General features: G+C 38.8%; 1 protein-coding gene across 1 annotated transcript in view; it reads right to left on the bottom strand.

The window, feature by feature from the left end:
• DNAH9 (dynein axonemal heavy chain 9) overlaps positions 1-15,940 on the bottom strand; it is a 3,419,770-nt gene that overhangs the window by 717,062 nt on the left and 2,686,768 nt on the right. Inside the window, exons 43-45 of the mRNA XM_044069722.1 lie at positions 13,733-13,929; positions 9,924-10,086; positions 9,537-9,660 (exon numbers count right to left, since the gene is read on the bottom strand). Coding sequence (XP_043925657.1) covers positions 9,537-9,660; positions 9,924-10,086; positions 13,733-13,929 — 484 coding nt within the window. The remainder of the gene's footprint in view (positions 1-9,536; positions 9,661-9,923; positions 10,087-13,732; positions 13,930-15,940) is intronic.

Here is a 15,940-nt window from a genome sequence, read left to right on the forward strand (position 1 = left end):
AACAATGACACATTTAAATTTCAGACATTATATCCTTCAGTAAATGCATGCCAATACAAAGCCTATTATTCTAAAAACAGCCTAAATTCCTAAGAACAATATTTAAAAGTTGTCCTTATTTTTGGGCCTTTGTCCCCCCATTATTTTAGGCTTTGCCCAGGTTTTCTGTGCCAAGAGGTTGAGAGGTATACACCATATTTTATAAATGCTGGAATTCATTAAGAAATCCTTAAGGTTTTGACCTCCCATAATGCTTTATGAATGATTTTTTTTTTCAATTTTTTTGAACAATGTTACCTATATACTTAGGCTAAAGATACAGTGAACCTACCGGCTGATAAATTTAGCTTTATCTTTACCCCTCTCTCCTCTCCATCTGCCCCCTCAAGATATACCTGAAACTGGCTTGTCTACAGCTATCATACAAGACTAAGTCTTAAAAGTGCTAGCAAAAGCTAAAAATACTAAATCAATGGGTCCTGACAATATGCCTGGATGCATCTTAAATAGCATGAAGCACGGTTTAGCTGCACACCAACAACATTGTTCAGTCTCAGCCTCCATACAGGCCTTGTACCAAATAAATGGAGAAAATTGAGGGCCTTCCACAGACCCAGGCAATTACAGGCCCATAAGTCTGACCAGCCTCATATGCAAAGCCATGGAAAGACTTATCAGGAAACTAATCAGTCAGGACATAATGAACCTCTGAACACTGGACCTGTCTTAATTTGGATTCATCAAGGGCAGGCCATGCTTACTCAACCTGATTGATTTTTGAAAAGGCTACAAAGTAATGGATGAAAGCAAAATGGTACACACAGCATACTTTGATCAAAACTTTTGACAAAATTCCACACTCAAGCATAGTAGACTAGCTAAATAAACAGGGAATAAACCCTTATGTCACCCACTGGATTGCCAACAGGCTCACAGACAGGATGCAGGAAATCAAAATAGGGGAAGTCACCTCCACAAGGAGACCAGTCACCACTGGAGTCCCCCCAGGGTTCTGTGCTGGAACCCCTTTTGTTTGGATCTACTTTACTGAAGTTAAGTCCAATACGAAAGGACTCTGATCAAGTTTGCAGATGACTGCAAGTTAGGAGCTGCCATTGAGTCTCCAAATGACTTACTCATACTGCAGGAAGGTTTGTCCCAAATAAATAACTGGTGACAAAGTCATGGCCTGAAACTAAATGCCAAAAAATACATTAGTGCATTCTTTGGGAAGTCATCTACCCCAAGGAACTATGACATTGATAATCAATGTGCGTCCATAAACAAAGGGATTGCCCCCTAGATTTAGAGATGTCATAATCCCCGTTTACTCAGCCATCTTAGGTCAGTCACTGAATATAATGCTCGCTTTGGAAAAGTATCTGTCCAGACACATGCAGCAACTGGAACACCAACTGAGATACCTTACTGAAAAGACAGAAGGCTTAAACCACATGCCCTGTGTGGACCAACTGAAAGCCCTTGTCACTATTTTTGGTATCCTGCTGACTGCTATAAGGTGACTTGTGTCTGTCATACAAGGTACCTTCTGACCCAATACTGATGGATTTACTGAATATTAGCAGGTCAAATGACAACAAAAAGACTTGGACTAGGGATCAAAACCTCTTCTGCAACATCAACAGTATGATTTGGAGGGACAGCTATATCTTGCAAAGTGTACCACTGCTCTGGACACCCATCCACATAAAATAAAGTTACTTCCAGTCCATATTCAAGTGCAGCTTGAATCTATGGATGGGAAACAGAAAATGTACCCAAGGACAGCCGTAAGCACTACTACTAGACAGAGGCAGTTCTTCAATAGTTTCTCCAGTGCATGGGTTCTTTCAAATTATGTATGGCATGATCCCAGTCATTCTTATTAGGAGTAATATATAATGATCGACTACTGGATGGGTAAGGCCGATCCACACCCAAATGGGACAGGTTAATTCAAGCACAAAAAGGGAAACTACCTAGTCCTAAAATGGCCTGCAGCAAAGCTAACCTATGAACCTCCACTACAGCAGAGTAGCTGAGGTCACGTGCGAGTCATCTTCAGCTACCCCAGTCTGATCTTAAGAACTGCTGTTTTCTGCAGAAAATAAGAATACACAGGACCCAGGAAGTCAAGACTGGTGAGACCACTTCCACCAGGAGACCAGACACCAGTGGAGTATCCCGGGGCTCTCTGCTGGGTCCTTTTCTGTTTGTCATCTACTTATCAGACGTCAAGGCTAATGTCAAACATCTCTGGCTCGCCAACTTTGTAGATTACTGTAAATTTGGACATCATAGATTCCACACATGACACAAACATCCTACAAGAGAGTCTAAGAAAAATAAATGATTGGTGCCAGAGCCAAGGATTAAACCTCAACTCAAAGAGATGCATGGTAGTGCCCTTTGGGAAGTCATACACTTAAGCTAATTACTCCATCTAATTGCTCCATTGATAAAACACCCTCAAGAGTTGATTCAGTGGTTAGAGATTTAGGAACATATGTTGATAGCAATTTAGCTTTTAACCAACATGTAACAAAGACAGTAAGAAAATTATTCTATGTTGCCCAACTCATATGGAAGGGTATGGCATCAAGGTCGAAGGAAGTTATAGTGCCACTCCACTCATCCCTTATCAGGCCCATTATCGAATACAATACCCCCTTTGATGTGTACCTAACCAGACACTTGCAACAGCTGGAACACTTTCAAAGGTTTTGCACCTACAGAATCCAGGGTATGAATACCCTGTCTTACACAGATCACCTTAAGGCTCTGTTTCTTTCCTACATGTTACAGAGAGGTGATCTTTGTCTGTCTAGCTCTAATGGACCTCTTGCACATCTGTAAAGCAAACAGCATCAGGAATGCTAGATCCAAGAACCTGAACTTTGCATGCAACATAGATTAAACATGCTGGTGAGAGACAGATATATGTCTCAAAGGGCCCCTGCACTATGGAACAGGGTCCCTAGTCATATGAAGGGGAGCTTCCCCCTGACCATTTTCAAGTGAAACCTTGATCACTGGATGAGAAATCATAAATTTACTCCAGGTTTGGCCTCCATGTCTCTGATTGATGGAGGCCAGCAGTAAGTTAACTAATCCCTAACTAACACATCCTCCCCCAACAAACACACATATAACTCAGGTACCTCCTTACTAACATATCCCAACCATACAGACGTCAAATGTACTCAAGGACAAAAGAAGTTTGGGTTGCTAGGCTTATGTAGACTCTGGTGGTCAATAGTCTAGTTCAAAACTATGAACGTATGAACTAGAAGCAATTTGTTTTGTTTTTGAAGTTTCTCCATTTTTCAATGTTTGAGCAATCATGGAGCTGATATATATAGGTTCTGAGGAAGGATGTAACACCCCAAATGAGAGGTATGGGAGGATTACCACCCCAAAAAAAATATCTAAATAGAGGTAGAATTATTCATACCTTGGACTCTTGGCACAGGAAGTAGCTCATTAAAAAGTCAGAGCTTTAGTCCTCTGTTCTAACCGCATCACATTCATTTAAGGCTTTCTAGTGCTGTCATGGAAGTTTCACAATGTTTATCAAGGGTGGAACTTATGAAGTCCTAGCAAGTGTGCTTTGAGTTTTGTAAAGAATCATTCATGACTAAGGGGACACTTATCCATGTTTTTAAGAAGGGGAGATTTCAACATTCTTGAAAAGGCTGGGAATCATGAAAAATATCTTTTAACGTGGTGGGAGTCTTGCTCTCATTGTAAAGATACGGATTTGTGAAAAATCTCTGACGACAAACTCTTACTGCATTCCTAAAAGGAGTCATCATCTGTGTAGACGAGTACTTACGTATTGCCATATATATCATGGAAGGACTAGCACAATACAATATAAGCTATGCATGACTTGTTGCTTTCTAGCCCCTACATGTGGTTACTCTTGTACACAGAACATACTAGAATGATTTGTGAGCATACAGAAGTCACATACTTAACATAAATGCGGTGGATGCAAGCAGTGCCAGAAACAATGAGCTTTTCAAGGGACAGATCCAGTATTGTTGCATGTCACTTCTGCATCCCAAAACCAATTTTACTTCTACCCACATGCTCAATTTCACCCCCCTCTCCCCCAATCCACTGTATCATATGTAACCTGCCTTCACCATTCTGGCAGTTTTTATTTCCTCTGTGAAAACCTGAGTTTATATTACTTCAGTTCATATCCAATTCATTTTTACTAAGAGCATCAGAAAATATAGACTGTGTATTGTAAAAAATATACACACAATGACTTTTGGCTTCTCCTGTTAGGGGTCGCCACAGTGGATCACCAGTCCTCAGATTGATTGGCAGTGGAGCTTTTACAGTACCGATTTGCCAGCTCAGTGCCCAACCTTCACAGAAGGCACTTGCATATACACACACACCTACCTGCATGTCTTTAAAACTCACATGACAGCAAGAAGGACATGCAGACTCCTCACAGGAGATGCCCCAGGTGAGAATCAGACTGGAGAATCTCTTGCTGTGGGGCAACTGTGTATTGTAAAAATACAAGTTATTCTATTTTGAATGGGGCAGCAAGAGAACCTGATGAGTTCCAAATCATCAGTTAAGGTTCTGATGCTATACAAGTCAAATAATGAATTATATTTAATCAGCATAGTGTACACTGATCAATTTTTTACACAAATCTTTGTTTATAGTGTAATACAGCAGACACAATTTGCAAATGCACTGTTAGCTGTCATGACTTACAGAGATACCTTATCTTTGAATGAAAATGAATCAAGCTGCAACATAAAACAAAGGATATGCCGTCTGAAGGGCTAGCACTGTTCTTCTCACCATTTTTCTGCTAGATATCAATTTGTAAAGCTTGAATTTTGTTTCATTCTTTTAAACAAAAACATTCACAAAATTAAGCAAAAATATGCAGTGAATATTAAATCACAGTAATTATTTAAGTACTTAATAAAAGCATCAAAGCTTGTAATGCCTTGCTATTATCTAGCTGTTTGCATACATATATATTTATATCTAGTAGAAAAGCATTTGTTTGGATCTCAAAACAGTGGAACTGAATGGTTAAAAACACAACTGTATGTGCCATACAGTGAAAAATATCTGAAAAATGGCAATACATCCCACATTCCCCTTACTGAAATAAACTAATTGCATTGTCACAAAACCATGCAGAAAAAAAAAGACCACAAGAGGTACACCATTGTCAGCAGACAAATCAGCTTTCAACCATTTGGTTTCAATGTTTTGAGATTCAACCAAATCAAGGGATTATAGATAGACAGATATTCATATGTGGTTGTCAATCATTTGGTAGAAAATACAAATGTGAGAAACAGAAATGAGTGGCCATAAAAGAGCAAAAGGACTCCTATTAGGAATCACATTCAGTTGAATTCAAGCATTATGTAATGTTAGTATGCATGAGTATGCAGGTAAAGGAATGTTGACTGAAAAGGTGGCGAGATTTTGAAAATAGGCAAGCTTGCATTATAGTGAATAGTGTTTATGTGCAAGTATTTGTGGGTTAGGGTTAGGTAAAGGGATTGTGCCGGATTGGTGTCGTATGTGTTCTGTGTCCTTTTGTCTTGATTAGTGGTACTGTTAGAGATAGAGTTTTTAGCTACATGAGTAGGGTTTTACTCTTTCACTGTTCAGATGATGCTCAATCTGGGTTTTGTAGCTATGGTTTACTCATACTGGGATAGAGGCTGTGAACTTTTTGTGATTCTCTTACTTTGTGTTGTTCACATTTCTTTTTTCCTCCTTTTTTGTCACTTATCTCTGTTTCCCACATAGATATGTTCTACCACTGGTGATATAATCATATATAGGTTCATAGGTAGGTACTAGGCTATCGGCCCAAGGGCCTATGTAAGCCTGGCCAGCAAGGTTCCATAGCTTACGCCACCCAAGAAAGTTATTTTCCTGTGCCACTTCTATTTATATGTGTGTATGTGTGTGTATATAAACATATAATATACAAACCTACATCTACATACATAGAGGCACAAATATTTGTGCATGTATGTGCATATTTACACACTCACAGATAGACACACTCACATTTATGCACAGGCTCTTATGCATACTACCTGTCACAGTTGTCTACAATAGTCTGAATAATGTACTCCTCTCTCATGCTTCCTTCACTAAGGAGCCAAATATCAGGATCACAACGGACGCTGAGAAAAGAAGAAGCCATTCTAGGATGAAAAGAGGACAACTAATACAGTATTAGTAATGAATCAAGGAAAACAATGAGATGGACAATATAAGGAAATGCCAACAAAGGCAATAATGATGCCAATTAGCAAAGTAGGGAACAGAAATGGTGCAACTAGTATGCCATGTGATCGTGTGTTCCATTCCCTAACAGGATGTGCATAAAGTCACTACTATACCAAAACAACAAGTGACTGTTAACAAGTGGAAATAAATGCTGCAGTCAAAAGACAGAGTTGGGGAATGACAGTTGACTTAAACAGAAAGAATAAGACAGGATAGGCAAGGGATGAAAGAAAAATACAGCAAGAATAGAGAGGTGGGCAAAGGAGTCAGGGAAGAAAAAGGGAAGCACAAAACAGAGACCAAGGCAAAAGCAGCTGTACACAAGCAGAACAAAAGGAAAGATCAGCAGCGAGGAGAAACAAGATTGCAAAGGGAAGCAAGGTACCACTCGAAAACAACAGCAAGCATGGGGAAGGGCATACAGCAAGAAAAGTGCTGTAAAACAGTATGAGAGAGGGGATACTGGGCAAAGATGGTCCAAAAGTGCAGAGGATAGCACCTAAGTGCAGGTCAAGAGTTTGTACATGTGGAAGAAGGAAACAAGTGATACAGGTAATGAAGCTGGAAGATGTTAAGAAAGGTAAAATTAAGAGGTTACAAGGTGAGGGAACAAAACGGAAGAAGCAGAATCTTTTATAACCAAAAACATGTGATACTGCTGCTTAGGATCTGAGGTGATGTCATCCCATGCCTGGAAATGAACTGAACATGGAGTTGCAGAGTAGAAAACAGAAGTTCAGAGGTTCATAGAACATTACTAGGCTATTGGCCCTAGGGCCTTCATAAGCCTATCCATGTTATACCCTTATTCCCTTACTGATAAAGTTGTATAGTCTATATTTGCAGCAAGAGTCTATGATCAGCACCAACTGCCCTTATCCAAGAGGGATATACTTGACACCTCCAAGGTAAATTTACAGTCTCCCATCCAGCTGTCTATGTTATGCTTAAATAGGGTCATTAAGGAGCCCTAATTCATGTGAATTGGGAATTTGTTCCAGAGGAGTGGCACTCTCTGGGAGACATATCTGTCTCTCCAGCATGTCTTGTTAATGTCACAAGCTAGGTTAGGATCCCCAGAGTGAGTGAATCTTGTCCTATTTGACTTTTGGATGTGCAACATTTCCATTAAGGCAGGGTCTGAGACTGCCCTGTAGGCGATACATAAGTTGCCTTTCAGCAGCCGATAAGATAGAGTACAGTGGTATGGCCTTCAGTCTGCCATGTAGATCATGTTTTGAAAGCCCTGAATTTTCTTAGTGAGAAACCTCTGAGGTTTCTCCAGCTGCTGTTGGTGTCTGGTGAGGTACATACAGAAGGGAGTATTGTACCCTATTAGTGGTCTGATGAGGGATGAGTACATGGGGAGTTATAACATCCTTAGCTCTGAGTGTGATGCCCTTACTTATGAGATGTGCAACATAGAAGGCCTTCCTTACCTCTGTGAACACATGGTGATCAAAGTTAAGGCTGCTTTCAACCAATGTTCCAAAATCTCTCACCACAGGGTTTGAGCTAAGGGGAGTAGTGTTAATACTGTAATTTGTAGGGACTTCCCCTTTGCTGAAAGGGATGATAATGCATTGGTTTTGCATTTAGTTTAAGTCTGCGGCTTTGGCATGAATCATTTGTCTGGGTAAGCCACAGGTTATCTGTTTTCACCTGGACATCTAAGAAATAGATTCCAAATAGTAGGGGGCCCGGCACAGATCCTTGTGGTACACACCACTGGTAACTTGTCTGCTAGTAGAGGTGGAATCCTTAACTTTGGCTGTATGTCTTCTGTCAGTGAACTAGTTGGTTACCCATCTAGTGATATATGGGTTAATTCCCAGCTGGGTGAATTTCTCAATCATGCTTGAGAGGGGGATTGTGTCATAAAGCATGGCTAAGTCAAGATAGGCTGTATGTACTGTTTTGCCATCATCCAGAGCTTTGGTGACATTCTTGAAGAAGTCCACCAGGTTTAATGGGATCATAGGAAGTTACTAGGCTATTGGCCCTGAGGCCCTTACAAGCCTAGCCAAGAATTTAGCCCATGTTCTGACAAGTCGGATATAGTTGACACCTCCAGGGTAAATTTACAGTCTCCCATCCAGCTGTCTGTGGTGTATTTTCTGTTCCCCATCCAGTTATCCAGGTTGTACTTAAAAAGGGTTAATGAGGTACACTGCTTGACGTGGAGCAGGAGTCTACTCCACAAAAGGGGAGTCTCTAGGACACAAATCTGTGTCACCAAGTCATCTTACTGATGTCACAGACCAGGTTGAGGTCGTGCGTGCAGGTTACGCAAATGGAGCTTGACTTGTGGAATATGCAGCAGCCCCATCAAGGTGGCATCTGAGATTGCTTTGTATGCCAGACAGAGGTCACCTCTGAGGAATCTGTATGACACTGAGTAGAGGGGCAGGGCTTTTAGCCTATCTGTGTAGGGTAGATATTTAAGGCCCTGGATTCTCCTGTTGAGGAACCTCTGTGGTCTCTCCTGCTGCTGCATATGCTTTGTGAGGTACATGCTGAAAGGGGCATTGTACTCAATAATGAACTTATAAGGGAAGATTACAGGGATGTTATGATGACCTTGATGGACAACACAGACAAAGCAACAGAGAAGGAAGATGCAGAATACAACCATGTTGGAAAGGAAATTAATGAGCAGGATACTGACAGGTAAGGTGGGCATTGACTGTGAGACTGGGCAGTACAGTTTTTTTGAGTTCTGGACACACCAGAGGTTGCATCTGAACAATGGATGTAGGTTGTACCTAGACCAACATGAGCTGAAGGGAAAGTTCAATAAATTGTTTTAACCTACTTAAAAAATAAAATCATACAATGATCTTACTATGAACTAGAACTTAAGAGAACATTGTGTAAACTGTGACTGAGGCAGCTGACTCTTCGCTTCATACTAGTCTGTTCAGCCAATTTGCATGTTACCAAGAAGTGAAATGTCTGATATGACAGAGCCCACTGGACCAACATATGTATCTTCGTCATTGTGCACACAGCATAGTTGCAAACCCAAAACCTTGCTCTTGCCTTTTGGTTAAGGAGTGAAAACAGAGAATTAAGTAAGTTCATATATCTTAACAAATTGCCATGGAGAAAGAAACACTACTTTGTTCATATTTACATCAGTCATGTACATATACAATGGTTCTACTGCTGTATAATGAAGCTAAAGGAGAAAAATAAATAAAATCAAGAAAGAAAATAAAACAGTTACTAACCTGATGCAAGCAAGTCATTGATAAGAACTAAGAACCTTTCATCAGACACCTGTGCATCAGTCATTAGGAACACGGATCCCACATTCTTCACCCCTGCTTTGATATACTGGTTAGCCAAGTCACTCTGTAAGCAAAAATAAATTGTGTAACTCAAAATAAAAAAATAACAATGACAGGATTTGCAGGTCCTTTCTGAACAATGTTTACAGAAGTTGATGGAATGATCACAATAAATATGTATAAACTGGTTGTGAACTTTGCAATTGCTTTTTAAAACTGAAATGCGAGTTATCTTTTGATGGCATATTCACTTAATGAATTTCAAAACTACTGCTATATAATGAAGCAACTGGCACATATTTTCATGGGTCTGCACTGAATTCTTACCTTTAAATCAGGAATACCATAGCCCTTCCTCAAGGTAATTTGGAAGACCTCCAAAGAACTAATGAAAGCTGCTAGCCTTGTCAAGCTCTGCTTTCCGCTTCCACCTACTCCAACTAGCAACGCGTTTCCTCTTGGGGATTCTAGGATTCGGTTGATACGGCAGCTAAATTAAAACACAGGTTGTCTCTGTTTAATCAATTGTTTGAAATACAATGCTATAGCAGGGTCTTTTTCAAGTGTGAGCAAAGATATTTGATGCACAATACTTCAGTATAGGCAAAGAACCATGAAACCAACTAATTAAAGCAGCAGTTCATGCTAGCAATCTGCTGGAGTCTTAATTATGTGCTAGTCAACCCCCTGTGCTACTGCCCACAGTATTTCCTTTTTTTCATTTAAATCATTTGACAGTTTGGTGTCACAACTAATGTTATGTTTCCGCAATAAAGCTGCACTTTACTGACTGTGCTACGCAGTTTATACATGTTCTCCTTGTATTCTACAATAACAGTGTCAGCATAACATTTAAAGTGAATAGTTTACAACCAAGAGGCCCAGATTCGAACACAAGCCTGTTCTGCCTTTAGGTTTTGTGAGTGTATTACTTGTTGAACTGCTGTACCATTGGAATGACAGTGGTGACCCCCAGACTAAACTTTTACACAATTAAGAATTACTCTATCTACTGCATCGGATACACTACACTGGTTTTAGCAAAAGAGGAGGTTTAAAAATGAAGATGTCTTACAAAGCCAGATTAGAAACTCGGAGATCCCCCTTTTCTGCTATGATGTACTTTAGGACTAAAGCAAGTAGAAGACGACATGCTAAGATGGCAACAGACCAAAGATGGCAAAAATACTCCTGAACTGTTAATGACCTTGCTGGTTTCATGGTGCAGAGGAATGTAAGATTTTTTTTAATTATTTTGGATTTTAATAAAGTGCAATAAAAAATAATGGCTTCTATTCTACTGTCTAAAATTGTGTAACTCTGTTTATGACTTACCATCAAATTAGGGTGGTAACACTGGGACCTAAGTTTGATTCTTAATATGCCACGTGACTTTTGGACAGTAACATGACTGTAAATGAGCAATAGTCTTGCAGAATTGCAACTGACTCTCTGACTGTTTATTTTGGGATAGTGCAGTTCATGGCAACAAAACCAGATAAAAATCTGACACCTCTGAAAACAGGCATCATTGCTTACTGAGTCTTGCCTGGATAAAAGCTAAAACAGTACCTTAGATGATTTGCTAAGTATTACACATAGGAAAATTCTTTTAGGGTCTGTCTATATAGGCTCCTTCACTTGTATGGGTCAGTGCAAAAAAGCAGACAATACGGTGAAAACCTAGCTAACAAGTTATTTTTTTCTTATCTATATACAATAAATTGTATGCATGGAGAAAATCACTGACCCTATCATGCACTATTAAGTACAAAATTATCAAATTATTTAAAGCAAAAACAGCACTAACCTATAGCAGATTATTAGGGACTAAAATAAAACAATTCTTACATTCCAGAAGATGTTAGGAGATTTGGTTTATAAATGAGTAAGTAAATGATGCAGGCTTAGTGCAGAACGCAACGTGCGCACACATAGACACAATAAATGTTTTAAGTAAATGACAAGCAATCAACTTATGCAATGACCTGCCTTTTGTGTTTGATTGGCAGTGACTTTTACAATTGTCATAAAATAAATGTTGTGCTTTTGAGAAAAAGATTGGTAGCACTGGAAAAATGCTGCAGTCCATTCAGTTGTTTGGACTTACCAAACTAGTACAGTATTTCATAGAGGGAGTATCTCAATGCAGAAGTGTAATTTGGGCTGACAACTCTTATAATCTTTCTTGTCTCGACAACCATTGTGAGAGTAACACACTCCCATGAAAAGTAATTCATGGTCTCATACCTCATCAACACTATTGTCTGAAACAATTTTCACTGAAGAAAGAGCTACCATATGTTGTAGAAAGGAAAATGCTTTGGTTTCCACCAAAAAAATCAAAACATTTTTCCTAGGCAGAGATGCTGTCACATTTCAGCTGGATATCAATGAAGGAGATGAATCCCATCATATAAGGAATGTGAAGTGATTTGCACTCTACAAAGAAAAGTGCAATTTAGTGTTTTGTTCATTAACGGTCAGTGTTCCTCTGAGGTTGTTGGTTTCTGTGAGCTTTAGTTCAAGCACACATGCTGAATGCATGACTGAAATTCTAAGAAATTTCTGCTATCCTTGAAAGAGCAGAATTAAAGTCTAAATTAGTTAGTATATACAAAATGCCTCAGAATATTCTCCCTACTCTGGGATAAGACAATCTTGGAATTAGTATACATGAGTAGGGGTACAACCATATGGTGCAGAGGGGCAAATTCATTCTGCAAAAGTACATTAAGTTGCAAAATTCATTTTTTCAATAGTTTGAATAATTTATGAAGTACTTTTACGAGTTGGTATTTGCATGACCAAGTTTCACACTTCTGACAGGAAATGTTCAACATAGCATGATTCCATGAACGAAACTTTCACAAAATGTCCTATGCTCAACTAAGGCATTCTTTAGCATTTACAGGGCTTCTAGTCATATAATATATAATGTGGATAGAGGCCTACAAAGAATATTACTAAAGTCTTAACATCACACATACAGAGAGTATTATCTGAATCACAACTGGAAATATTAGTAGCCCTTGGCTGAACAGTAATTCAATAATTTACCCTTTTCCATTGTCATAATTTACCGTGTATCTATATGATATTCTATTTTCAAATTACAGCTACACACTGCACAAGTAAATCTACTGCATAAACAATGTTAACTTTACTTGCATATGATTACGTGGATTCCCTTATAAGTGGTCAAGCGTCAGCTCCTTGATCAGTTTCCCTGATGTTACCTTTTGCTGAACAGGATGCCTCTTATTTGCATTACACTGTTAGATGACAATACATGTGATAACTATGTTTGCCTTTGAAGGCTTTCTCTTTTTCACTACACTTCTGGGCCATTAGCATACCTCCCAGTTGTCCCTGGTTTTGCAGAATGTGCCTGATTTTGCCTCATATTTATGTCTTGATCCTCATAAAATTTCTTGATTGATAAATCACTGGGGGGGATTGCAATCAGTCTAAAATGCCAGACATTTTCAAACTTTGCATTGTTCAAGAAAATAAATGCTGATACAAAATGTATTCTATTAACTTTTTAAGAGAATAAGAAAAACATTTAAAAATTGTCCATGAGCCTTTGCCCCCCCCCCCCATTATTGTTGGCTTTGTCCCTGATATTTGCTCAAAAGAAGATGAGAGAGATGGCCAGTAAAGTTAGTATATATGTATATATAAGTAATTGGTCATGGGAATTTAATCCTACACACAAGACTTTGTGATTTGCTCATACCTGATGGTTCAGACTTGTGGTTTTTTTGATGCTTAAGGAATGCTTTACATTGGATGAGTTAGAGTTAACTTTTCATAGTGGAATTTGGGGTGGCTATGCTACAAACAATCTTCCAGACATTACCCTAGTTATAGCCTATGCACCTATATGAGTATTTTACTTTTGAGGAATAATTTGTAAAATATATTATAGATGAGGCTATCAAAATATATTACAGAAATATAGATCCATCTGGTATTGTCTGGCTTTATTCAGTATCATTGATATCATTGATATAAATAACTTGGACCACTCAATGACCTGTAACACAGTAAAACTAACTGCAAAATTGCTCATACTCACAAAAAACAACTGTGTTAAAAACACTGAAGTGAAAAAGGGAAATAGCCCTTACATGTGGCACATTGCATCTTCAAATAATACAAGGCTCATAACTGCATTGACTTCATTGTAGCTGTCCAGTGCTTCGACTAGGATTTTATTCAGCAGCTCCCATGACCGAGCAGGCATATATTTAGGCTCACCAATTCCATTTGCAAAATGACAGTACATGTTAATTATTCCAGCTTCTTGCAGCATTTCATCAACATCCTAGCAAAGAAAAAAAATAACAGCTTCATCAGCATGTACATATCCTACAGTATGTGCACAGATCTGCATTAATCAAGTAGACAGTGCCCATGGCTCCACAGCTAGCATTGGATGGCTTTGATATTGGCAGAAGCAGTAGGCTCTGGGTTTCATTCCCACATCACTCAGTTGACTTTATGATCCAGTACTGACTCTGGGCTGCAGAAGAGGGGAGTGCTTCTACTGAGCTGCTGTCATGTAGATGCTAAATTAAGGTTCTACCTGCCAGAGTTGGTGGAAGATAAGGCAGATGCAAAAGAACCCACTGCATTTATTGAAAAAAGCAGGATAATTACTGCTTTTACATGGCTAAATTGCCCATAACTAATATGAATAACACCCCAGGTCTCTCCTGAAAGATAGGCCATGCTAATTAAGGCTAACCTGGGCAACAAAATAAACAAATACATACATATATACATACATAAACAGCTATTCAGTGAGCAAGTTAAACAAAGCAGACTGTATATAAGAAATCCTACGCACCAAAGGTCTGGGAAAGAAGGACTGTAATAAGTTAGGTAGAGGGACCACAGAAGGCCTAGATACTCCAGGTAAACAGTACCTATGCTATTGAGCAGTTTGCATTATATGAGGGACACAAACGTCCTGATGTTGGGTTACAAGGGTACAGACTATGTCAAAGTGGCACAAACTAAGGAAAATGATGTGGTATATCAAAGTACTAGAAGGGGCAAATGAACTGCTGGAGGTAAAAATACAGCATATGGGAAAGGAGGAGCAAGACTTCACAAGAAGTAAAATAACATGAAGAAAGAAGTCATTAAAACACAGTGGAAGTTAGGAAAAAGTTGCAAGGGAGGATAACAAAGAAAAATAGAAGATGGAAAGGAGCTTAGCTTAGGACAAAAAGAAAGACACAAATTCATTATTTAGATATATGAAGCAAAGGATTGTGATGAGATAAATAAGCTGACAAATCATGACAAAATGGAAACAAAACTGCAAAGATTTTAAATAAATTATTTGCATCTATATTCACAGATGAGGAGAAAACATAGTGCCGGTACGGGGAGGAAAGAAAGAAGGCAAAAGAGATTAAGGGAAGGAGAAGGAGACATGTTGACAGAAACAACGGTGTTGGAGGGGGAACTAGATGAGCTAAGAGATGACAAATCAAAAGATCCATACAGGCTGCTGCTAATATTACTGTATACCTGCTAAGGGTACTAGGTTGCTTCCTCTGATGGCACTGCTTAAAATGTTTTTGGTAGTGGGACAGGTACCAGAAGACCAGAAAAGTAAAAAAAAAAAGTATACCACTTCAAAAAAAAAAAGTAAAATATTTCTGGAAACAAAAGGCCAGTTTCTTTAACCTCATCTGTGAATAAAGATAGGATATTCTAGTGGAGGGTGTTAGAATTTCTGAATAATAACCACCTCAAGGACTTTAATCAGAATGCATTAACTGACAAAAGATATTGCCAAGTCAGACTCATATATTTATATAACTAAGTGATGCAGATGTGGGAAAAGAAAAATCTGGTAGATATCAACTGCTGGCATTTTAGTAAGGAATTTCACTCTTTCCCATACTGAATTGAATTGAATTGTCAATTATTGAATTGAACTATTGAATTGTCAATTAGCTGATGTTCATAAGGATCATTTGCATATATCCCGTGTACCTCTGATACAAGAGGTTTGGGAGGTCACTAACTAGATATTCTTGCTTTTCTGGAGTTTTCATTTTGGTTTCCTGACACAGTAAGATGCTGGGAGAAACTAAAAGGGACGGGAAGTGAGAGAAGATTTTTGAAATAATTGTAGAAGTGTTTTCAAGGAACTAAGCAAAGGACTCTGTTAATGGTGGGTGTTCTGTTGACTGAATTGGTAGCAAGTTGTGTTTTTCTCATGGCTCAGTCCTGGATCTCATGTTGTTCAATACATTTGTATCAGACGCAGCAAGAAATGTAAAAAAAAAAAAAAAAAAAACATTTATCTGCTACCA

Source organism: Protopterus annectens, chromosome 4.part0 (assembly GCF_019279795.1).
Source record: "Protopterus annectens isolate FY-2018-M chromosome 4.part0, PAN1.0, whole genome shotgun sequence".
Lineage (NCBI taxonomy): Eukaryota > Metazoa > Chordata > Ceratodontiformes > Protopteridae > Protopterus > Protopterus annectens.